The sequence below is a fragment of the Megascapheus bottae genome, chromosome 14 (assembly GCF_031878675.1).
Source record: "Megascapheus bottae isolate mThoBot1 chromosome 14, mThoBot2.hap1, whole genome shotgun sequence".
NCBI classification, from domain to species: domain Eukaryota; kingdom Metazoa; phylum Chordata; class Mammalia; order Rodentia; family Geomyidae; genus Megascapheus; species Megascapheus bottae.
In genome coordinates, this window is record NC_143522.1 from 50,119,839 (window position 1) to 50,144,146 (window position 24,308).

The window sequence follows — 24,308 nt, forward strand, 5'->3', positions numbered from 1 at the left end:
CTGCAATGAAAACACGTTTAGATGAAACCAATTACTATTCAAAAGCCAAGAATGATCCACTGTTTTAGAAATTTATATATGGAAAGGGGGCATAAAATAGAAAATGATAAAGTAGAATTATAAACAAGCAGTGTTTAAGTGTTCTAATGTTCTAATTACAAAACAAAATCAGGTGCAAAACCAAGACTACAAGATTCCTAACTAAGTGTATTTCATATAAAAGCTCCAACTTAACTTTCAAAAATTCCCTCTATTAAGTAAGTCCTTCTAATTGGCCTTTTCTCCTATTCTCCCTGCGATAAATCTCCACTACTATTCTATTGCCTAACTTTCTGCTCTCTCCTAACCATTTTTCTTCTCATTTCTCACCACTGTTCTTTTCATACTTCTCAATCTCTATTTTTTCTCTTCCTCACCTGTAGGTCACCTGCCGCATGCATTTTTGGTGCTCACTTTGTCCCTAATGTAGGTAAGCTGCTGAGGGCAGGGCCTTTGTCTTTTCACCATTTCATTCCTTGAACTTAGAACAGTGCCATGCAGATCCTGGTTATTCATGAACTATCTGTTGAATGAATGATTGTCATTTCTGTGACATGTAAAACCATAACACGCTTTCGTTTTTTGATATCTGATCATTGATTATACATTGTAAGTGGTTTTATACAGCATATGTCTTTTTCTAGTCATGTAGATGTTTTAATGTAGATCTCTCAAAGTGAAGATATATATATATATATATATATGTGTGTGTGTGTGTGTGTGTGGATATATATATATATAAATCATCCACATTTCCTAATTCAATATTTCCATTCAGCAAGTTACTATAAAATACCTACTGTGTGAGGCACTTTAGTAGGAATTATAATACAAATTTAAAACTACATTTCAAGATCAAATGAAATATTTCTTTGCTGCTTTCTCTTGCACAAGATAAATATACTTGAAATGTATAATTTAAATAAAAATAATAAATGATATTTTCTATATTTTTCTATCATCTTTCTATAAAACCCATTGAAACAATTGTTCTAAATAAATAAAGACACACAAGGGTACCCTGACATTTAACATTAATTAACCCTTAATAATAAAAAGAAATAAAACATATAGTATGAATTTTATTGGTTAGAGGAACTGGTCTTTTATTATTTGTTGTTTCAAAATCTTTAGTGGCCTAGCAGTAGAGTGCTTGCCTAACATGCACAAAGAACTGAGTTCGATTCTTCAGTACCACATATACAGAAAAAAGCCAGAAGTGGTGCTGTGGCTCTAGTGGTAGAGCGCTAGCCTTGAGAGAAAGCCCCAGGAGAGTACTAAGGCCTTGAGTTCAAGCTCCGGGACTGGCAAAAACAATCTTTAGTGGCCAGAAAGATTTTAAAAATTGTAAAGGCTTCATGCCTAATACGTCATTTTAGTAATTTTAAGCCTCTTATGCAATATGGACATTGTAGAAGCTATTAGATGTTATATGTTTCAGAAACAGATGCAACAATTTGGCAAGGAGATAGTAGAAGAGATCACTAGTTTTCCTTTTCCCCCAATAAACTATCTTTATTAAGCCAATTTTAATTACCATGCAATCTAATGAATTTAAGGCTTATATTTTCCACATCACTAGACATCATAAATATGAAAGTATTTTATACTGTCATTATACATCAATGTTTCTACTTGACTATAGATATATACAGAAATCATTCATGTCTTAACCTTGCTATTTCCTCCTTTCAAACTAACATAATTTTACTATGAAAGCAGCTTTTTAATAAACAATAAAAGAAATACAAGCAAGGCACACTTTTTTTAAAAAAAGAAAAACACAACTTTTTTCTCATTACTACCTCAAGAAGCATTGAAAAACAAATGTTTTACATATTTTAATAGTTGAATGTCACCAGTTTATAATACACAACACTATTATAGTTGTTTCTTGAAGTGCTGCATAGATCATTATTTAAATGAAATAAATAGGATGGCACCTTAAAAAGTTGCCTAATTTTGAAAGAAGAACCAGTGTTCCTTCTCTACGCACAATCAAATGAATTGTTTGATTTTTAGGTAAACCTCTTGCAATAGAGAAAGGTATCCTACTACTAAAAAAATCCAGATTGATAAATGAAATTGGCCAAGTATTGAGCAGAAGGGGTTGGGAATCATTCCAGACAGTGAACTGAATGGACCATCAATTTTGGTGAAGTATAGACCTTTAAGGAGCAGATAGGAAAGGAAAGAAGTCAAAAGAAATTTCTTGCTGGAGTCAGAGGGTTGACAGAGGTAGCTTGGGACAGGAATCCATGGGAGAACAAGCAGCTTTGTTGAACTTCAAAGATGATCACCTAAATAGACCCATGTGCAGACATCCAGATCACAAAGCCCACATGGACCAACCACGTTCTGAAGGAAGATTCATCTTAGGAAAGTCAGTAGAGCAAACAGCAGTGATGTGATGGAATCAGAGACCAGACCAGGGCCAGAGTTACAGCCAGAAGCCGTGGATCAGGGCCAGGCTATCTATAAGAAACAAAGATGGGACAATAAAAGGTTTCAGAAGTGTTTCCATTTGCAAAACCAAGTTCTTTAAACACCACTATGGGGACTACCATTTGGGGATTACCTGATAATGTTCTCAAATGAAAGGATTTATAAAATATAAATCATGAATTTAGTAGCTTAAAGTTCACCTTCCTTACAAAAATATTTCAGTATAGATGCGAAGAATACATTTTCTTTAAAGATGTAGTGCTATTTAAAAAAACAAATAAAATGAAATTTGACCTCTTTTCTCAGCTATCCACTTATTTATGGTTGAATTTAGTTTTAAACTCTCAATTTGTATGAAACTTGGAATAGCTGATATCAAGTGATGTAGCCAGGCATTAACAATGATTCAAAAGTCTGAGAGTCTGAGCTCTTGGGTCTGATCTTTCCTTTAGTGACTTTATGTGTAGTATCAAACAATTCCACTATTATATGGTGTTGAAGCATTCATAACATTGTGATAATTCTAAATGTTCCCACCCTTGACTTTAAAAGGATGTAATTAGGATTTTTAGCTCAAATACTAATGTGTTCCATTTAAGGTAAGACTTCACTGTGGAGCTTTAACCAATTCAATTATTTTTGTGCATCTTATGGCTTAAATAAATTTGTTCCAAATTCAGTCTGTTCTCTTATTTCTAAATGGCTAAAATTAATTGGTCAAATATGAGGAATATTTAAACTACAGGTATGGGCTATGTTAGATGCAATTGTGTTAAGTCTTCAACTCTCAAATAAGGCAAGGTTTTGCTTACTGGGGTTTAAACTTTCTGAAGTATGATACTAGGCTGTTTTCTTGGCCTTCTAAAGCCAGATGTTCTCATTTTTGCTATCTTTCTGTGTTTTTTTTCCATTCACTTGCAATTCCTGATTAGAACCAAAAAAATAACCTTCAACAAAATATGGTCTTGCTGAAACTGTAGGAAGTTTGGGAGAAAAGAAAAGTTAACAGGAATAGGGGAGACAGACAGGAACAGATGGAACAAAATTTGGCACAGTAAAATAATGTAGTAACTCAAGAAATCATGCTGCATTGTTCAAATGCTGAGAACATGATTCATCTGAAATGTAGTTTCTGAGTAAGAAATACTAAGGTGAGACAAATCTGGTCTTAGAGAAAGCTGGCACTCAATTCTCTCAGGATAATCAATTCTTTCAACGTAGCCCACTTGGAAATAGACAAACCTGGCTAAGGCACAACTTCAGTGTGTGTGTGTGTGTGTGTGTCTGTGTGTGTGTGTGTGTGTGTGTGTGTCTGTGTGTAGGAGAGAAAAAGACTATGTTGAGAAAAAATTGCGTTGTTTATAATGGCAGGGCTAGTTGTTCAAAAAAGCTGGATAATTAAAACACACAACCAACATGACCTTGATTTATTAAAATAGTTTTAAAGGTGAATTTTTTTCATGTATTTCTTATTGTAATTACCAGATAGAAGGTGCATTGCTTCACATACATTGATACCCTTTCTCATGACTTGGTCCCCATTTCCCTTCACCTACCTCTGCCCCTCATCTTGTTTTCCCCCCTTTCCTACCTGATTTCAAATAAACAAATACGCATATATACAATATATCAGATAACAAGGTGAAATACTGTAACAATATGAGATAACCAAGGGACAGCAAAAGAGATGAGAGATAACATAATACATTAAGGACAATAGTCACTCATTATATGGCTTTTGTTTCTATATCCTGGAGATCTTTTCATTTAGCATCATATATATGGCCTTATGTATCTAGGTTTTGTTCTATAGTAAATCTCTGCTAGGAGAGCCCGAGGTTTCTACTGATTATGACAAATGAGAGAAACCATTGAGCCTATGTTCCTTTGAGTCTGGCTTACTTGAGTTAATATGATTTTTTTCTAAGTTAAAGGTGAATTTTTAAGATGTCTAATGAAATATTAATACACAATCCCCAAAGGTAGTTTCTGAAAGCTGCTTGGCCAAATTTGACAAAGACTACTCTTATTGTCAATCTACTTATGAGCAATGTTTGCTCTTGTAGCTTTTCCAGTTTGTAAAACCTGAGCAACGGCACTCTGAACTGAGTATATGTGTTTTTGAGCATAAGAAACACAAATAATTGCTTAAAATCTAAAAGTCTATGGGCTACCAACTATCACATTTGCAGACCAATAAAGTAGCCAAAACAAACTAAACACTTCTAATGGAAATAATTGCATCCTAAGTAAATATATCCTCCTACACACACACACACACACATACACACACACCCTAAGATTCCAAAACAACATCATCAAAGCAAACCAAAAGGAAAAGAAAAAATATTCACATTAGCTGCATGTGATGAGTTAAATTTTTTACCACAGGATTTATCCAGCTTGAAGTTTAGGGTTAAACCATTCATCAAAGATCAGAGGCTTATGATGAGGATTATGAAGAAATAACTGTCAGAATACAGCAAAAAGATTAGTGCAAAGTACATCTCTTAGGCAGGTCCTAGGAGGCACTCCAGACATACATTATGTGCTTCCTCCAAATTAGGCAGAGAGAGCTGGATCTATCCAGTTACTTTGCCTTTGATGTGATTTGCTGTAACTGACCTCTCTATTTTTATAGAAACATGACGCATAAATGAAAATAGTGAAAAGCACAGCAGTGTGTCTGGAAGTCAGTGCAAATGCATACTTTAAGATCATGCTAAAGCTTTCCGAACAGTTTCATTAGAGTTTTATATTAGAACACAGTCAATAAAAATGCTTTAAAAATGTTAGGGAAAAATTTGTTACTGTTATGATAGACTGTATCCTGAATTCTAACAGATATTTCTTCTAGATGGATTTGTAATCATTTTCATCATCTGAGATTTATATCTAGAAAACAGCCTACCTATTTCATATGGTGGAGTATATTGTCCTGAGAAAAACACCACCACTATGATGGTTTCAAATCAAATGGCTTTAAAAAGCAGAGCCTTTTCTTTAATTTTTCTTGAATCTCCTTGGAAGAATAATGAAAACAAAAAAGATCCAATAGCTTTACTATGTGTCCCTGAGATCAAATATTGAAGGCTTGGCAACCTTTTCAGATTAAATAACTTGTCCAAGTGCTTGCTAATAATACGTGAATATTTACTGCCAGATATCCACTGCTAATGACTGAGTAGAATCAGTAAATATGGTTACTTAAATAGTTCTAGTTTGATAACAAGACACTCGGGGGCAATGTGAGCACTACAGAAGTAAAATGGGGTTATTTCTCCCTTTGCCCAAGAGAGCTAGACATCATGGGAGCCCAACAAAATATTGCTGACTGGCAAGCAGCAAGCAGGCCAGCTGATACTTTTACGTTGTCTCTGCTTGTAAAATGTGAGGATTACATAGATCCATCAGCACATTCATGTCGCCCAAGTCTAAGATGGAGCAGCTTGTCATTTACATTTAATTTCAATCCTATTTCTCTGTAAGGGAGAGGAGAAACTCCCAGAGGATCAAAAAGGGAGCATGCATCCTAGAGGCTACTCCAATGCCAAAGCTTCTCAGCTCTGGATCTCAGCATGACTGACTGGTGTGTTGAGGGTCACAGTCACATGATGTCATGCTCAGAGTGGTGTTACTTTCAAGCCTTTATCCCTTTTCAGAAAACAAAATCAGCCAGACTCTACCAGCCCTTCTGAGGCTGTTGGCAGGGTCTGCAGTACCTCAGTTCTAATAGAACTTGTTTTGAAGCGGCTTATGGAATTGCAGTTTCTCTCACTTAATGGTCAGTCTTACTGCATACTGATGGAGAATGTGATTATAGGGTGGACACAACTCACACAAAATACATTTCTCTCTCTCTCCTACTTTTGTTCCTTCTTGCAGCCAACTGTAAATAGAATCTAAAACAGAAAATTAGTTGAGCTATATTAGCAAGTAGGATGGCTTTTTTCAACTTTGCATACGGAGTTTATTTTTAGGGTATATGTATGGTATAGATCCCCCCACTCCCCATTTCTAGCAGCTCTATGCAGAATCACACATTTTAATGAGCTTAGGGCACAGGTGTTGCAGGAAAAAAAATAATGATGTTTGCCATTCATCTTTCAAATTAAATAATGTGTTTTTAAATAGTAACTTTTTTCATAATACATTATGGGAACAACATTTATCTGTCACATTTTAAAAGATGTATTTGTAATAAATGTAAATTACTTTTAGAAAATCAGTAATTAGGCTCATCAAAAAATAAACAATCTGCCACAAAAAAGATAATCTTTAGCATAGTTAAGTATAATAACTGTTATTTGAATAAGTTAACAAATTAGGGTAGATTGCTTCTGTAATTCATTTCCTATAGCACGAGTTTAGGTTACGGCATTAGGCCTCTGGAGGGGGGTGGAGTTGGCACTAAGTGCCTCACACCTTGGTGAAATGCGACTCTCTCCTTTGAAACCTCAAATGTTCTTTGAACTTGATTGAGAAAGCTTATTCAACACTGGGGTTTAGAAATGGGAAATAAGAAGATCTTTGTGTCGCTGCTAGAGAGACATCATCATCTCAGAATTATCAATCAATAGCTGTCTTATTAAATATGAAGAGTGGAATGACTTTCTCTACAAATTTGATGGAAATCAGCCTGTCACCTTCAGGCAAAATTCAAAAATTCTGTTTTTATCAAGATGCCATTAACTTGTCATGTATTCTCTCTGCATAGGCTTTCTCTGCCTGCTTTCCCTCTGTGTGTGGATAAATAAGAGCCTCTTCTTTAACATCAACTTTCCCCTCCTATTTGAGTTCCCAGACATGGCCACGATTAGGAGCCGTGACAGAACAGCCTTTTGCTGGGGAAACAAATGTGATGATAGTTACATCAGACAGAAGCACAAAAGGGGGCCCAAAGCAGGGGACACAGCCTTTAGCCTAATCGATGCTCATCTTCAGGCACGAGGGGATGGGTAGCGTGTGCAGGAGCTGAAGTGGGCACTGTTGCTACTGTGCATGCATTTTGATCTCCAAGTGTAACTGTAACTTGGACAAGCCCTTTTTTTTCCTCCCTTGGTGGAAGAACTTGCAGTTCTAAATTGCTCTTCTCCTTTCTCAGATTTTGTATTCTTACCAAAATGATGGAGTAAAGATATAACCTCACTAAAAATGACAGTTTTTTTTTTAAAACTGTGGGTTCCCCTCTCTCTTCCCCACTCCCCCCACCCCTTTCTCCTTCTCAGGTACTCTCCTTACAGAGAGTATTTTCTCCTATGCCCATAACTTGTTTAGATAAATATCTGCCATCACTGGTCATTCTGAGTCATTCTGTCATGATTTTGTGGGTGCAAACTCATATGTTAAGAATCCATATGACATGAAGATTTATACATACCTTCCAATGAGATGATGCTCATGCTTGTAGGGGTGGTACATTCTACCTATGCATATTTCTATGACGTTCTTCATGAATGCTTATGAGCTTTTCTTCACAGGTTAAAGCTTGGGGCCTGGGATGTAATGTGGCCTTGTCTTTTGGCTGACTGGCCTTCACACGAACACTAGATTTGGCTGAAGCAATGTCATGTGCTGTCATTTGGGATTGATCTGGGTTTCCTGAACTTTCTTTTCCACTCCCCACACCCGAAGGAGTAATCAGAGAGCTTTCTGCACAGCCTTGGGAGGTTTGGGGCCAATCATCTACTTTCTTTCCATCGTCAGCTTCTTCCTGTGGGGCAGGTCTCATGTGAGCCACCACATGGGCATCAGCAGCTAAGGGAGGAGTATCACTGAACATGGAAGAGCCTGCCATTGCTGGTGATGACCCCATGGCTCCGAGGGGAACTACAGCTTCATTTGAAGGAGCTCTAGAGAAAGAAGGTTCCTCTTCATTAGGCTCATCCTCAACACAGGCCTCAAAGAAACATTCAATATCTTCCTTGTCATCTACACCTGAGTCGATTGTGTCTAATAGCAACGGGGTGTTACTTTTCTCATCTACGTAATTGGTGACCTCTCCACAATCACTGTCATGAGAGGAAAGAGATAAGTAGGAATAAAAGTCCCCCTTTCTTAGCTGGATGGGCCGATGAGAATGTTCTAGCACTTTCTCCTTGATTTGAGTTAATGAAGTGGGAGCAGCTACCTCATTTTCAGGTTGAGATTTGCTTTTCAGAGCTGTTGAAGCCATGTCAATGATTTCCTTCACAAAGTCATGTACTGAGCAATCTTCAGCATCTTTTTGAAGGAAAACATCTGGTTCACAGTCACAACAGGAAGCATTGTCGCTGAGAGAAGCGTTTTCCTCTGTTTCATTTTGTTCAAGTGCTAGGCAGCAACCAGCAGATTTCGCAGCCACACTTGGTACATCATTAGATGAAGATTTCTGTACATCACTGTCTTGTCTGCTGTTAACTCCGGTTTCTAAAGCCACTTCTGGGCAAGACTTCTCAATAGGAGTGCAAACAGCACTTTGATTTTCAAAATGGAGGTGATTTGGAGATTTCTTTGGAAGATGTGTAGCATTTTCTGGAACAAATTCCTTTCGAGCAATATCTGAATCATCTGAACCGTCCATGAATGTTTTACATGTACAAGGCTCACTCTTTAAAATCTTTTTCTTATTTGAACCAAGATTTTCTGATGTCTTTGAATTCCCATTGGGTTTATCCTTTTGCCTTTCTGATGCACTTTCAATGTTGCCATTTTCCATGTCTGCTACATGTGGATCTTTATTCACTATGAAAATGCTTTTCTTATTTTCACCCTTTGTTTCAAACTCAGTGTGGAATGAATTCTTTGCATTTCCATTATTTTCAGAGAGACATTTTTTGGAGCTGTTTAAAAGGGCCTCAATGTTGAGGGTATCAGAGGGCTCGGTCACATCACCACTGCCCACATCTTTACTGCCCTTTATATCATTGATGAGGTTGCACCGTTTCTTATCTCTTGTCGTGGAAAGTTTTGGCCTAATCCAGGTCTGCAATTCATTCTTTATATAGTCTAGTCCTGACATCAGGTTGCATTCTTCATAAATTTCATCATCAGTTGCAATACTGGAGTCATCATCCTCATCTTTAATACCCAGCTCCTCTTCGGTCAACGTGAGTGTAGAGCTGGAGAGCAGGTCACTGTCATCCTCATCATCCGTGCAAGCAGAGGTGCAGGAGACGTTAACAATCATGCTGACATTGACATCACTTTCATCAGCCACCGAACGATTCAGGCACTTCCTGAACGATGCATTTGATTCCGGGACCTTGTTCTTGTGTAACACAATATCTTCAGAGCAAAGAGAAAGCTCATCACTGCTACTAAGTTCTGTGAGAGATGCTGCGGAATCTTCATTGATAGATGATGCTATGTCCAGTGACATCTGGCCAGTAAAGGCCATCTTTTGTGAACTGCTTTGGAGAGTGATGTCAGAGACACTTCTCTTTATCTTTTGTTCTGAGGGGCTCTGGATATTCTCCAAACGATTCAGAAGATCTAATGTCCTTTTACTTAGTTCACCAACAGAGCCACTGCTCACACTTAAGTCCCCAGAGCTGTGACAACTAAAAAGATCTTCATTGCTTTTATAGGATGTCAACCAACTTTCTAAAGAAGTGCTTCTCTGGAGGTTGTCACTGCCATTTTTAAAGACACCCAATCCAAATAAATCACCCCCTGGAGAAAGGAACTCAATGGATGAACTACGAGATAAAAGGGAGAGTTGTTTGGCACTCTGGATGCCAGCAAATGTCTTCTCTATATCAGTACTTTTATAGGAATTGTGATCCATTTCATGGGACACACTTGCCAAAATCCTTTCATGGGGAGGAGCATCTGTTTGTAACTCTAAGGTCTGATGTTTAGATTTGCAAGATATTTTGTCAAAGTAAAAATCACGAAGAAGGGGATCCTCTACATGTGCTTTGTCATTTTGTGACTGTTTCATTATCATTGGTAATTTGAGTTTTGAGCCTTGGAGGTATGAGTAATCATAAAATGTAAACACATCGTGTTTTCCTTGTAATTCTTCTCCCAAACAATCAGGGGTATGTTTGGTAATGTTGTTTAAATCTCCAGATTTTCCATTTACACAACCCGCTGGTGAGATGGATGACTGAGAGCTATTGGGAAGCTTAATACATCCTTCCCCATCTTTCAATTTTTGCTTTAACACATTCACTGCAACCCCCAGTTTTGGGTCCAGATGTTTGTTTTCAAGGTTACTCGGGGACACATCTACCACATTGAGCAAACACATTTCAGAGTTGGTAGTTGTTTCAATGTCTCCTTCACTGACAATTCCACTCTCACTGCCAGAATTCTGGCTCATGTCTCCACTGAGGCACAGACATGGCTTCCCCAAATTGGAACCTCCTAAAAGATCTGGCAAAGATTTTGTAGATGAAAATGACGAGTCTTTACTGAGAGTCTTAGTTAAAACAGCACTCTGTGTCATTCCAATGAACTTTTGGTCATTTTTCAGAAACGGCATGTGGCTGTCTTCACAGAGCTCAATGTTGTGAAGACTGTAGACTTGATAAATGGGTGGACTGGAGTGGGCAGCAACATTTGCGGCATGTTGAGCATCTCCATGGTCACCTGCTTCCTCTTCATAACCACGGTCTTCACTGCCTGTCTCTTCAAGCTTCACTGAAGGCATGGCAGGCTGAAGTTTTAGATCTGGGTCATTTAATTCTTCATTCAAACTAATTAATTTGTTACTTATATCTGTTTCATCCCATTCCAGCGCATCCTCATTCATCCCATTTAGGTCCATCAAGCCAGGTTCAATCACATTCAACGTTTCCTGTGTGGAGGAAAAGGAAAAAGAGAATGAGAATTAGTGAACATAAGCAGAAAAATTCACTCCAAATCTCTTGGGATAGTCAGGAAATAAAACTGCCTTAACCATGAATTTAAAAAGCAGTAGAATTATCAACCCTTCTCCTCTCTGATGAAACATCTAAAATGATGAGACAGAATTTGATATCAATAGTAATTTGTCATGGATGGCAATAACATAGATTGAAACTTAAGTTTATTACAGCCAAACAGTAATTTAGGAGATTAACTATTTACTATTGATTTAAATAGGGGAAAGATAAAACTGCAGGGTACATGGGGTGAATGTAGTTTGGGACCTCTCTTAAGGCATGTGCACATGTAGCCTATAGTACTTGCTGAGTTCATGCTGGAAGAATATCTTGAGTTTCCTCAAGATGTTTTCCTCATCTACACCTAACCTTGAGTGTCCAAGAAAAATTGTTTAATTCTTGTTCCCTCAGCCTGTCTCTTTCCCAATCTTTATCTATGTCAAGAGATTTCACTTTCATTCTTGCTAACTCACTAAACTGACTACTGTAAGTTCACCTCTGTTTCTCACAGGCAGGGTTTACTCTTCCAACCCCCCTCCAGTCTTGGAATAAAAACTATCTCAAGAGCCTCAGTAAAGACTCGTCATTTTCATCTACAAAATCTTTGCCAGATCTTTTAGGGGGTTCCAGTTTGGGGAAGCCATGCCTGTGCCTCAGTGGAGACATGAGCCAGAATTCTGGCAGTGAGAATGGAATTGTCAGTGAAGGAGACATTGAAACAACTACCTACTCTGGGACAGTAGACACATGGGCCCCTAGATCCTATCAGGATTCCTTCACCATCCTTACTTACTACCAGCCATCTGGATTTATGCTGAAAAAGGTGATGAATGTATTGTAGGCCCCGATAGGCCTACCCACAGACAGAAATATAAACAGTTCATACTGGACAGTTAGATATCTATCTAATTGAGCATGACTATAGAACTAGCGGACTATTTGAAGTATCTGCATACCAGCATCACAATATCGGACAAGTCACTTTTTTCAGAGTAACAATCTCATCACCTGAGAGTGGGGAGAAAACTATCTTCCAGGTTCATCCTAAGTATTAAATGAGGGGAAAATTAGATAGCTGCAGTTGTTACTGTACTACAGTGGCCCTGAGTCAGTTTACAAAGGGTTCAATTAATGCCTTCTTTTTACTATCTCTTTGAAATTGTTATTAAACCAAAAGGGATAGGTAGAGACATGGTAAGTAGTGAGAGATGTCACTCCAATAATAGTTTTCTTTTTGGCATTTGGCATTGTAAGTTTAAATAATTTCAATTGTCCAGCCAGAAAACAGGCTATGATGCTTTTATGCTGCAGTGAGAGGAAGAACAATTCACCAGGAGCATGATAGTAGCCCTCAATGCTCTCTTAAACTCATAGCTAAAGCATACCACACAAACACATTAAGTACAAAATACCCATTAGTGCTTTATTATACTGGATATGTGAGAGATTATCTGCATAGCCTGCTTAAGTGTAAAGAGTCTAGTTACAAAGCAAACATTAATTGAAAGATAGTTTTTAATTTTCTAACAGAAATCTTTCCTGCTGCCAATGTTACCACAGTTAATCTAGAATACCAGGAGCCATCACCGTCAGTTAGATATAGAGTGCATTTACCGTGATGAATTTTTATTTGAATTTCTGTTTATTTTTTGCTTTGCTGATAAAGGAAAGGACTAATGACCAATTTATATGGCTAATGAATGTTAAAATCTTCAGCTGTAGGAACAATCAATCAGTCTAATCAAACAGTATATTAATTTCAAATACTATCTTGCCTGAGACCATATTCTGACTAATAAACAAAGGAGGTCTCTTTGTAACTCTTTGGTTGACTCTAGATTTTGCAGGAGGAAACTCAGGGACTCCAGTGGAGATGCATGCATTATGCTGCCTGGGTATGCTAGGAGCTAAGCCGAGGTGATGCCTGCAACTCAGACTGGTCTTTCATCATAACAGCGTCATTTGCTGCCTTTATGACCTTCTAAATACCTAGAAAAGTACCTGAAGGAGTAAATCCTTTACTCAATAAAGTAGTTGGAAGATTTCTGTAAGATTAGATATATAAAAAAGTAAAGGGAGGCTGTTGCTATGTACTCTGGGCTAGCCTAGAACTCACTATACAACCCAATATAGCCTCCAACTCAAGATCTTTCTAACTCAACATTTTTTGAGGTCCTGCTCAACTCTCTTTTCCTTTAAAGTTCTGAATGACTTCTAAAATTTTTCAAATGTCCATGAACTATCTGAAAAGATCCATAGACAATCATTCAATTGAAAATCACGTTTGTCTTTAAAATGTGCTCCTGATTCTTCTCCCTCCCTCCCTCCCTCCCTCCCTCCCTCCCTCCCTCCCCCTCCCTCCCTCCCTCCCTCCCTCCCTCTCTCTCTCTCTCTCTCTCTCTCTCTCTCTCTCTCTCTCTCTCTCTCTCTCTCTCTCTCTCTCTCTCTCTCTTTCACTCCCTCCCTCCCTCTCTCCCTCTCTCTCTCTCTCCCTTTAACAAGAAAGTGTCTTTGACAGTTTGACAGTTAACTTCTTTCACTTCCCTACCCCGGGCTCTCCTCCTGTTGTTGTTGTATCTGACTTTGGTGCCTGGTGTATTGTATATACATCTATTTGTTAATTTGAATCAGGGAAAGGAAGGGGAAAAACAAGATGGTGAGACAAAGGACAAAGGTGAACCAGTGTAACCACAGTATTCCTAGGACAATATGTTGGAAAGTTCATTTCCAACATATTGGGGATGGGGGGAGGAAAGTGCGAGAAAAATATGGGAAGGGGTAACAATATTCAAGAAGTAATGTACTCACTACTTTATGAATGTAACTGTAACCCCTCTATACATTACCCTGACAACAAAATTAAATTTAAAACAAAGAAATGAGAAAAGCATTAGTATTTAAGAATGGAGATGAAGAAACCTGACCATTGTACAAAATGACAAACTAATAAAAGTCATAGCTGCCTCTGAATTTTTCTTTAAAAAGGTTATGTCTCTTGAAAGACATGTTTGAAAAAATTTCAAAAAGACTAATAAGAACTGGATGCTGGCAGTTTATACCCTGTTTTGAGGTTGATATCAGTAGAATCCTGGTTTGAGATCTGCTTGAGTAGAAAAGATGCTAGATTCCATCCCCCGATAAAAAGGAAAAGAAGAGCCGGGGGCATAGCTTAAGTGGCAGAGTGCCAGCCTAATAAACTAGGCTCCTCAGTTCAAACCCTAGTACCACCAAAACCAAAAGTTAAAAAACTAGGAAGAACTGACTTAAGTTTCTGATGCTTCTAATGAACAAAACTGTTAGGAGGTCATGCAATTTGTATTCGCTTTGTTTATTCTAGATCCAAAAACTTAATGAATAAAACTATATGCAAAAATTTGAGAAGAGAGATTTATCTGTGGAAAGTAGATCATGACAAAAAATCCCATACATGGCACGAACTAAAATTGAATAAAAATATTCACATCCATGCTTGGTTAAAAAGAAGACTACAGATATCCTCTAGAGAGGACAGAGAAAATCATATATAGTTAAGGTTAAAGAAATCAATTAAATGAGAGGAAATTCCAAAATATGTGTATGTATTCTGCTGTTTTTCCTAGTCTCACTCCATAAGATTAGCCAAAGCACATTTTTTAAAACTAAACTTAGGTATGCACCTACTACCTGAAAACATAACTATAACCCCTCCCTATGTTACCCCGACAATAAAATAGAATAAAGAAAACTAAACTTAGGTAGAAATTTTACAAACAAACAAACGAACGAACAAAAAAACAGTAGCACCAACAACCACAAACACTTAAATCCTGAGAATACAGAAAGAAAACTACTAGAGGAACTCAAAAGTTTGTAACACACTCTTATTGAGTAGAGAATCAGAGTTTACAATAAAAACAGAGAACAAAAGAAAAAATGTTAACTGTTTACTAGCCATTTGGGGACTGGGGAAGAAACAAAAAAGGTCCTGATTGAAAACCTAAATCCTCTTCATGTTAACTATTATTTTAGAGGTAGTAATTTCTTATTTTTAAATTTTCAGGTGTACTGGGGTTTGAACTCAGAACCTGAGCAATGTCCTTGGGCTTTCTCAAGGCTTAGTGCTCTACCACTTGAGCCACAACACCACTTCTGGCTTTTCTATGTATGTGGTACTGGGAAATCAAACCCGGGTCTTCATGCATGCTAAGCAAACACTCCACCACCTGGCCCCCATTAGTTCTTTTGCCCAAGGCTAGCACTCTACCACTTGAGCCACAGCTCCACTTCTGGCTCTTTTGGTAGGTTAGTGGAGATAATCATCTCACAAACTGCTATGCCCTGCCCAGGCTAGCTTTGATTTTCAGATCTCAACCTCCTGAGTATCAAGGATTACAGGTATGAGCTACTGGCACCCAAATAGTCCTCCCCCTTCTCTTTCTCTCTCTCCCCTCCCTTCCTCCCTCCTTTCTTCCTCCCTCCCTCCTTTCTTCCTCCTTCCCTCCTTTTTTCCTCCCTCCTTTCTTTCTTTCTTTCTTTCTTTCTTTCTTTCTTTCTTTCTTTCTTTCTTTCTTCTTTCTTTCTTTCACAGTTCCCAAGTTCAAGCCCCAGGACTGGCAATAAAAAAGAAAGAAAGAAAGAAAGAGAGAGAGAGAGAAAGAGAAAAAAGAAAGCAAGAGACAGAGTGAAGAAAGAAAGAAAGAAAGAAAGAAAGAAAGAAAGAAAGAAAGAAAGAAAGAGTAAGAGAGGGGATGTGAGGGAGGGAAGGAAGGAAGGAAGGAAGGAAAGAAAAGAAAAGAAAAGAAAAGAAAAGAAAAGAAAAGAAAAGAAAAGGAAAGGAAAGAAAAGAGTATCTGGGACTTTTCTTTCCCAGGCTGGCTTTAAACTCTGATCCTCAGATTTCAGCCTCCTGATTAGCTAGGATTATAGGTATGAAACATCAGTGTCCAGCTTCAGTTACTTCATTTTTGTAAGAATCAATTTCATCATTTATGTATCTAGAATAATCTCAGCACATCATGACTTCTTTTTTGGTTATCAGAAATTTTAAATAAGAGATAGATAGATAGATAGGGAAAGGACCTGGGACATAATAAGAGTACAATGAATGGCTGTTCTCCACAGCTCTCTCTACTTATGTTAAAGTGAGCAAAGATAATGTAGCATAGCTGAATATTAAATGATCATAACAATATGTGCATTAAGACAGGTGGCTGGTAACATTAATTAGGCCCCTTACTCATTTTTCTACGAGCTGTAAATGCTTGTTCCATTTGTCTTTGCATTCCCTAGTTAGTTGATTTTCTCCTGCAGTAATAAATAAGAAAAACACCTGCCCCAGCCCACAGCAAGGCCCAAGGCTCAAGGACTTTCTATTTCTTGAAAATAATCTTTTTTTTTTTTTAAAAAAGCAGGTCCATTGTGAATTTCTGTCACCATTGACACATTTGAGCAATCAAATCCTGTTCACTATCTATCAGATTGACAATCATGTTAAAGTAACTTGTCTCAGCTCTGAAAGTGCTTTGAAAATCTATCCCACACTAATGATCAAAAACTGTTCTAGTGAATGATCTTTTTCAATAACAAAGCTGATCAGAACTCAAAACAGACAAGTAAAATCTAAAGTCATCTCCTTAAAATGAGTATTGATATGGGCATATTTCCTAGTCTTGACTACATAAGTAATTCTGATAGAGTTGAAAATGAAAAACCCATTAGATGTTTTTCTCATGTAACTTTTAAAATGGCTCTGTTCTCAATAGGGACCAAGGACAAAGAGGAGCCTAACAATGGAAAACAAGTGCTTTCCCTCCATGAATAAACTTCAGGAGGTCCAAGGTTTTGCCTTTCCTGTCATCTCTAACACCTAAAATAGTGACTGGTATGAATCAGTGTCTAAAACAGTAATAATAATAATAAATTTTTGGAGTGAATTGAAGTAAGAAATACTTGCCCATGGTCTGACAAACTTTTGAAAGGAGATAGGGAAAGGTTTTGAATCACTAAATTTCAAACTGATGCGATCTCTGAAGTTAGAAAACTTGATAGCTTTGAAAACATACTCAGACCAAGGGTGAACAATGCAACAGTGGATACTCACAAGACAATATGAAAATAAACTTTATAACTTATGGGGAAGTGGGGAGGGAAAGTAGAGGAAAATGAGAGGATGCAAAACTATTTGGCAAGAAATGTACTCACTACCTAACCTATACAACGGTAACATCCCTGTGTATCACCTTTACAATAAAATAAAATATTAAAAAAATCATTTGTAACCTTAAAGACAGTTGTGATAGAAAGTGGTATTGGAAAACTGAAGGATCCAGGTTCGTAGAAATTTAAAACTGAAATTAGGAGCTTGATCCTGTCAGTACTATTCATTGCCTTTCCAATCTAGCACCAGTCTTCAAAAGGTAAACAGAATTAGAGAAATAATGGGTACCTCAGAATGTACTTGTATTTCTCTTCAACACAAGGCATAGCAGCCCATCATAACTCTGTGTTTAACAACCAAAAATTACTATTATTTTTTTGCTAGGCTTGAGCTCAGGGCCTGAGCACTGTCCTTGGACTTTCTCAAGGCTAGAGCTCTACCCCTTGAGCCTCAGCACCACTTCTGGCTTTTTCTATGTATGTGGTACCAAGGAATAGAACCCAGATCTTCATGCATGCTAGGCAAGCACTCTACTACTAGGCCAAACTCCTGTCCCTCAAAAATTATTTTTAACTTTTGCTTTGGTTTTGTTTGTAAAAAAAAATAAGTTGCTGAGAATATTAATACTCTATAAGCAAAGTCATCCTAAAGTTTTAGAAGGAATTCCAGAGAATAACATAGGATACACAAAACATGAACATTTTCTTATTTTCTTTCTCCTTTTAAGTTCAGTTTCAATTAAAGGTGTGTCCACAAAAAGTACTTTTTTTGATTAAGAAGTTACAGTGTAATGTGAAATATACTTGGTCTTTTTCCCAGATTGCTGGCACAGAGCTCCTAAAACTCTGGAATTTCTTAAATTATAGTGTTTTACTGTTGTTTTTGCTTTGTTTGGTTAATAACAAAGAGCTACTATAATTACTTCAGAGTTTATCCTAATGAGGAAGCTTAACAAAAACAAATTTTAAAAGTTGAAAAAAAACCATATAATGAGTGATTGCTGTCCTTAATGTACTATGTTATCTCTCATCTCTTTTGCTGTCCCTTGGTTATCTCATATTATTACAGTATCTCACTTTGTTATCTGATATATTGGATATATTTGTATTTGGTTATTTGAAATTGGTTAGGGAAGGGGGGAAAACAAGATGAGGGGTGGGGGGGAAGGAAATGGGGACCAAGACATGAGAAAGGGTATCAATGTATGTGAATTAATGCACCTTCTATCTGGCAAATATAATGTAAGCCTTCTATTAATTTCAATAAAAATATATGGAAAAAACCAAAAACAACACCAAAAATCCCAACTCAAAAATAGTGGGTTTTTTAAAAATTCATTTGTTTGTTTTTATTTATTGTAAAGGTGATGAACAAGGAGGTTTACAGTTACAAAAGTAAGGTAATGAGTATATTTCTTTTTAAACATTGTTACTCCCTCCTTTATTTTCTCCTTGCTTACCACTACCTACTCCCCCACTAAAGTTGTAAAGTTAGTAGTATCTAATAAGTATCATTGTTGCAATAATTTATCCTTTGTCTGCTGTTTCTGGGATTCCCTTTCCCTTCCATGGATCAAGCAAGGTTATATATAAGACAACAGATATAAAACACTAAAAGAGAAAGAAAAAAATAGAAGTAACCACATATAAGACATTTAAAGAACTATTGCCTTATTTATTATTATTATTATTATTATTATTATTATTATTGGCCAGTCCTGGGCTTGAGCTCAGGACCTGAGCACTGTCCTTCATCTTTCTCAAGGCTAGAGCTCTACCATTTGAGCCTCAGCACCACTTCCCGCTTTTTTCTATGTATGTGGTACCGAGGAATCGAACCCGGGTCTTCGTGCATGGTAAGCAAGCACTCTACCACTAGGCCAAACTCCTGGTCCCATGTTGCTTTACTTTTGATGAAAGGAAAATATACTCCTCCCTTTACAATGATACTGATTTCACACTAACATAGACCTAAGAAATTTAAAAATTACAAACAATATTGGTAGTGAAAATGAGATGACAGTTGTGTAAACAAATAATGTTTCTAACACATGGGATTTTCTGTAATATAGAGTTAAGGTTGTAATATCCAGACTGCCAATGTGTGATGATCTGACAGAAAAACTACTCATTAGGTAATGATTTTCACTTACACCTACCTACATTTGTTCTTACAAAGTACAAACTGTAGTTTCCCCTTCTACAGTTTTGATTTCCATACTATCATCTAATTTGTGGTCAACCAGGTTATGAAAAGATTAAATGGAAAATTCCAGAAGTAAACAATTCACACCGGGATAAAATTTCATTCTGCCCAATCCCATCCCATGTAGGCATGAATCATCCATTTGTCCAGTATCTTTTCTGCATATGCTTGTCAATAACTTAGTAGGTATCTTGGTAACAGATCTACTTTGGCAGCAAGACAGTCTAGTTTTTGAGTAACCCTTATTTTACTTAATAATGGCCCCATAGCACGAGGGTGCTGATGCTGGCAATTTAGATTTGCCAAAAAGAAACCATACATCACTTTCTTCAAGTGAAAAAGTGGAAGTTCTCAGTTTCACAAAGAATGAAAAGTACAACAAGATATAGCTTGAGGATGCTAAGGTTCACCATGAGAACAAATCTATCCATGAAAATCAAAGGAAAAAGACTGTTAATTTATGCTTTTGTACTTAGTTAAGATAGAAAAGGCATTGCATTTTGTGATTACAGGGGAAAAACAATATGCATAAGGTTAATTACTATAGGTAGTTCCTCTAGGTATTCATTGAGAGGACTTGAAACATATTCCCTGAAGATAAGAGGGTCAGGGATACTAAATTCAGTACAGAAGTATATGTCTATTTATGCTCAAAGAAGTGGAATACTGAGAGTCAAAATTGTGCTATTGCTGTCCTTAATTGTTTCTTTCAGACAGAAGGGTTGTTTCATTTTTGTTTAAATTCTGAGATTATGGTTACTTCATTTAAAGAGCAAAATAACATAATATTAGACAATTAGTAAATTAAGAATAATCAAAATGGCACATATTATCTTAATCTCTGTTCCATCAAATAAAATTGCACTTCTCCTGTATATAAACTGATATGCTCAAGATTTAGGCTGATTAGCAGGCTGGTCAGCTAAGTCTCCTTTTCTTGGATTGGCTTAACTCTTAATTCTACATCAGATTTTACTTCATTTGATTTGTATTTCATAAAAATAACTGCTTTCAAAGACTTTGGAGAAGACTAGAAAATGAGAAGGATCCCTCCCTTGAACTGTCACACCTCTCCCTGTAAAAATGACCATAGAGTTAGAAGTTATAATTAATGCAGGGAAATTGCAGGAGAATTTTCCTAGCAGGTAATACTTATTTTATGAAGTAGGTTTCTATTAGATTTTATACTTGTGATTCTTATTCTATAGTCCTTAGAAATGTAAAGTCTGTGGAGGATTTTCTTTTTGAGAGCTTAAGAGAAAAATACTAGGAATCCTAAAATTCCATTAAATGGAAAAATTCATCCTATTTGGAAGAGAAACAATTTCTGGGCTGTTTATGGTTTAAATATAAAATGGCCCCAAAGGGTCATGTGTTAAAAGGATTGATCCCCAGCTGGTGACACTATTGAGAGGATACTTTATCATGAGAATGCTAATCTCATTGATTAGTCCATAGCAGAATGGCTATTAGGAAGCTAGGCCCTTTGGAGGAGATAGGTCACTGGGTGTGTATCTTTGGAAGGTGTAACTTGAGTTTGGTGCCTGTTTGTTTTTGAATTAATCAGTCTGTCTGTCACACACACACACACACACATACACACACACACACACACACACACACACACACACACACCTTCTCTCTGTCTTTGTGCTCCATGAGGTAAGCTTCACCCCATGATGTTCTGCCGCACAACACACAGACCCAGAAGCAGTAGAATCAAGTAAGCATTGATAGAAACCTTCGAGACCATGAGTCACAATAAATTCTTCTTCCCTTAACTTGTTCTTTCAGTTATTTCATCACAGTGAGGAAAACATAACACATGTTTCCCGAAGATTCTTGACAGTGTTAAATGTCAGGACCTATAGCAAAAGTCGCAAATTTCTAAATCAAAGAAATGTAAAATTTTCAATCCAGCGAAAAATCATCTCAAAATGTGAATTCATTTTAAAAATTAAAAGAAAGCAATATTAGGGTTTTAGAGTCTCTTTAATCTTCTTAAATCCATTTGAATATAAAAATTAGCCCAAAGCAACCATGAGTCCAAAATTCTTTTAGATATGGTCCTTAAATTGGCCACTAAGAGAATATGTTGAATTTATATCACGGAAGGGAAAGATACTGAGGAGCCAATGACACTAATTACCTGGGCTAAACCTGCTGAACCGAGTCCTCCAGGCATTTGAAAATGGTAGCATTTGTGACCAGCATCTCTGCTATGCTTGTATCCAATGCAATACAGCATAACTTATACTACATAATGCTTCTTTTCATTCCCCTTGATAAATAGGAAGTAATCAAGTAGATATAAGGCCAAATGACTGCTACCTCTTACCAAATCAATAATATATTGTAAAGGACTACTCCACAAGTCATTCTCCTGGCAAATGTCATTGCTGCTATTGAAGCACAAGAAACACTTGGATAAACACGAATCCCTTGTGTTTACCTGTAAATAGATTACATATTAAGCTGACAAAGGCTTTATTTTTTTCTTCAAAGATGAACTCTGCTCTCCACCAAATTAATAATTTTCTTTCATGATTTAGTAAAGTACTAGATGAGCTGTGACTCCATAAACTTTAGGAACTCAGTTATTATGTTGCCTGATCAGACCTTATATTTATTTACACAGTATACCCATAAAATCCAGCTTTCATTAGTGCTGGGGAGGAATGCTCTGGCTCCTTTTGCTGGAGGAGGTGAAGCTGGAGAAGATAATTAACCATGAAACAATAAGGAGGCTTGCTGGGTAAGCAGTAGTGTGAAAACAGTTACTCCTCACAAAAGAGGGGAAATTAGCTTGCTGGATAAAAAAGGAAGTGTCAGATTGAAGACTGAAAGGCCTGCCAACAGAAGTAGATAGCTCTATGCATCATTAATGAAATTTTTTAACACTTAAACGCCACAGCTGTCCACATTTAAATACATGTATATGCCATGTGTTTCCAGAGATTCATATGCATGTTCAAATATTTCTTTCCTCCTTAAACTTCTCGATTCAGTCGCTGCCTGTTTCATTTCACCTACTTTCTTTCCAAGAATAAAAATATACCAGTGCGCGTGCTCGCGCTCTCTCTCTCTCTCTCTCTCTCTCTCTCTCTCTCTCTCTCTCTCTCTCTCTCTCTCTGTCCATTGTGTCATGTTCAAAGCCTACATGCACTGTGTATTCTGAAGATGGGAGACACGCTCATTATATTTTAACAAACACATTATTTTACATTCATAATATGGATATTTTTGTAAACAGAAAGTTTGTTTTGATTTTGCTGCTTCACAGAGTGAGGACTTATGATGTGCGTTTCCTTTCAAAACTTCCTCCTGGAGCAGCACTGCTCCCTGAAGCAGCCCCATTTTGGCAGAAATTCAGTTCTGTGCAGTGCCAAAAGAAATAGAATAAACAAACACTGCTCCATGCAGCTGGCGAGATAATTTACATATTACTGCACACCAAACATGCAGACCTGAATATGGATTAGAGCTACGGTGATGACACAAATGTCATATAGATAAAGAGAAACAAAATCCAACACATCGTTGTTTATTTCACCACTGCTACTGTATGAGTTCAATTCAGAAAGTAAGGAAAAAAAGTGGAGGTTGTTTTTTTGAAAAGTGGACTTCTTTCTGTATTTGAAATGGGTTCTTTCAGACTGTAATGTAAGAAAAGAAAGGAGCAAAAGGGTTATTTTGGATTTCTTCATATTCTCTGCTTTTAGCTGTGAGTCAAAGCAATTTCAGTATGCATCAGTTTGGGAGAGGCAGGCTAGTGATCTTACAGGAATAGCTTTTTAAGCACTTAAACACCTGAATTTTCATCTAGCCTTTTTGCTATCCATGATTATTTCAACTGAATACTGAGGTCTTTAATTGAGAATGAGGTCCCCAGTTAAGGGGGTTAAGTAGTTTAATAGGCCAGGTCTGTTACAGTTGCTTCAGGAAACCCCTTTGCTGGTAGAACTTTGTGTCTTCTCTCTTCATTCTAGAAGATTATTGCAATCAGTTGACCCTCTTCATCCTCAGCTAGACACTTAACTGTCTGAGGGATGCAGAGACATTATTGCTGCAACTTCTTGTGGCTCTTCAGCCTTGTGAGGAGCAAGAGCTATCACTAGAGAAAGAGCTGACAATTGCAGCTTTGATCTGTAATCCCATAACTAGAGAAGCAGAGGTAGGAGGATTGTGAGTAAATTCAAGGCCAGCTTGGACTATAGAATAAGACCTGTTCATAAAACCAAACAACATGAAGACAGAAACAAGAGAAACAGAAAAGGAGGAAGAAAATCAAGAGAAGGGGCGGAGCTAAGAAAACTAAAACCAAGGATAGTGGTGATAGTATGAGAAATAAACCCTGTGTTGGACAAGGTGGACTTCTTTTTTTTTTTTTGGTTTGTCGTGGTGCTTGAACTGGGCCTGGGCATTGTACCGGAGCTCCTCAGCTCAAGGCTGTGGCCTACCCTTGAGCCAAGCCCCACTTCTCCTTTTCTACAGGTTATCTGGAAATAAAAGTCTCAGGTCCTTTTGTGCCTGGGCTGGCTTTGAACCTTGATCCTCAGATCTCAGCTTCCTGAGTAGCTAGGATTACAAGTGTGAACCACTATGCCCAGCTGACTTTTCTTTATAAGACT

General features: G+C 37.2%; 1 protein-coding gene across 3 annotated transcripts in view; it reads right to left on the bottom strand.

Annotated features, from left to right (window-relative positions):
* Positions 1-748: 748 nt before the first annotated feature.
* Akap6 (A-kinase anchoring protein 6) overlaps positions 749-24,308 on the bottom strand; it is a 461,670-nt gene continuing 438,110 nt past the window's right edge. For all 3 annotated transcript variants that reach the window (XM_090345201.1, XM_090345199.1, XM_090345200.1), the window contains 2 exons: positions 7,865-11,269; positions 749-2,514 (listed from right to left, as the gene is read on the bottom strand). In XM_090345201.1, coding sequence (XP_090201327.1) covers positions 7,907-11,269 — 3,363 coding nt within the window. In that variant the 3' untranslated portion in view covers positions 749-2,514; positions 7,865-7,906. The remainder of the gene's footprint in view (positions 2,515-7,864; positions 11,270-24,308) is intronic.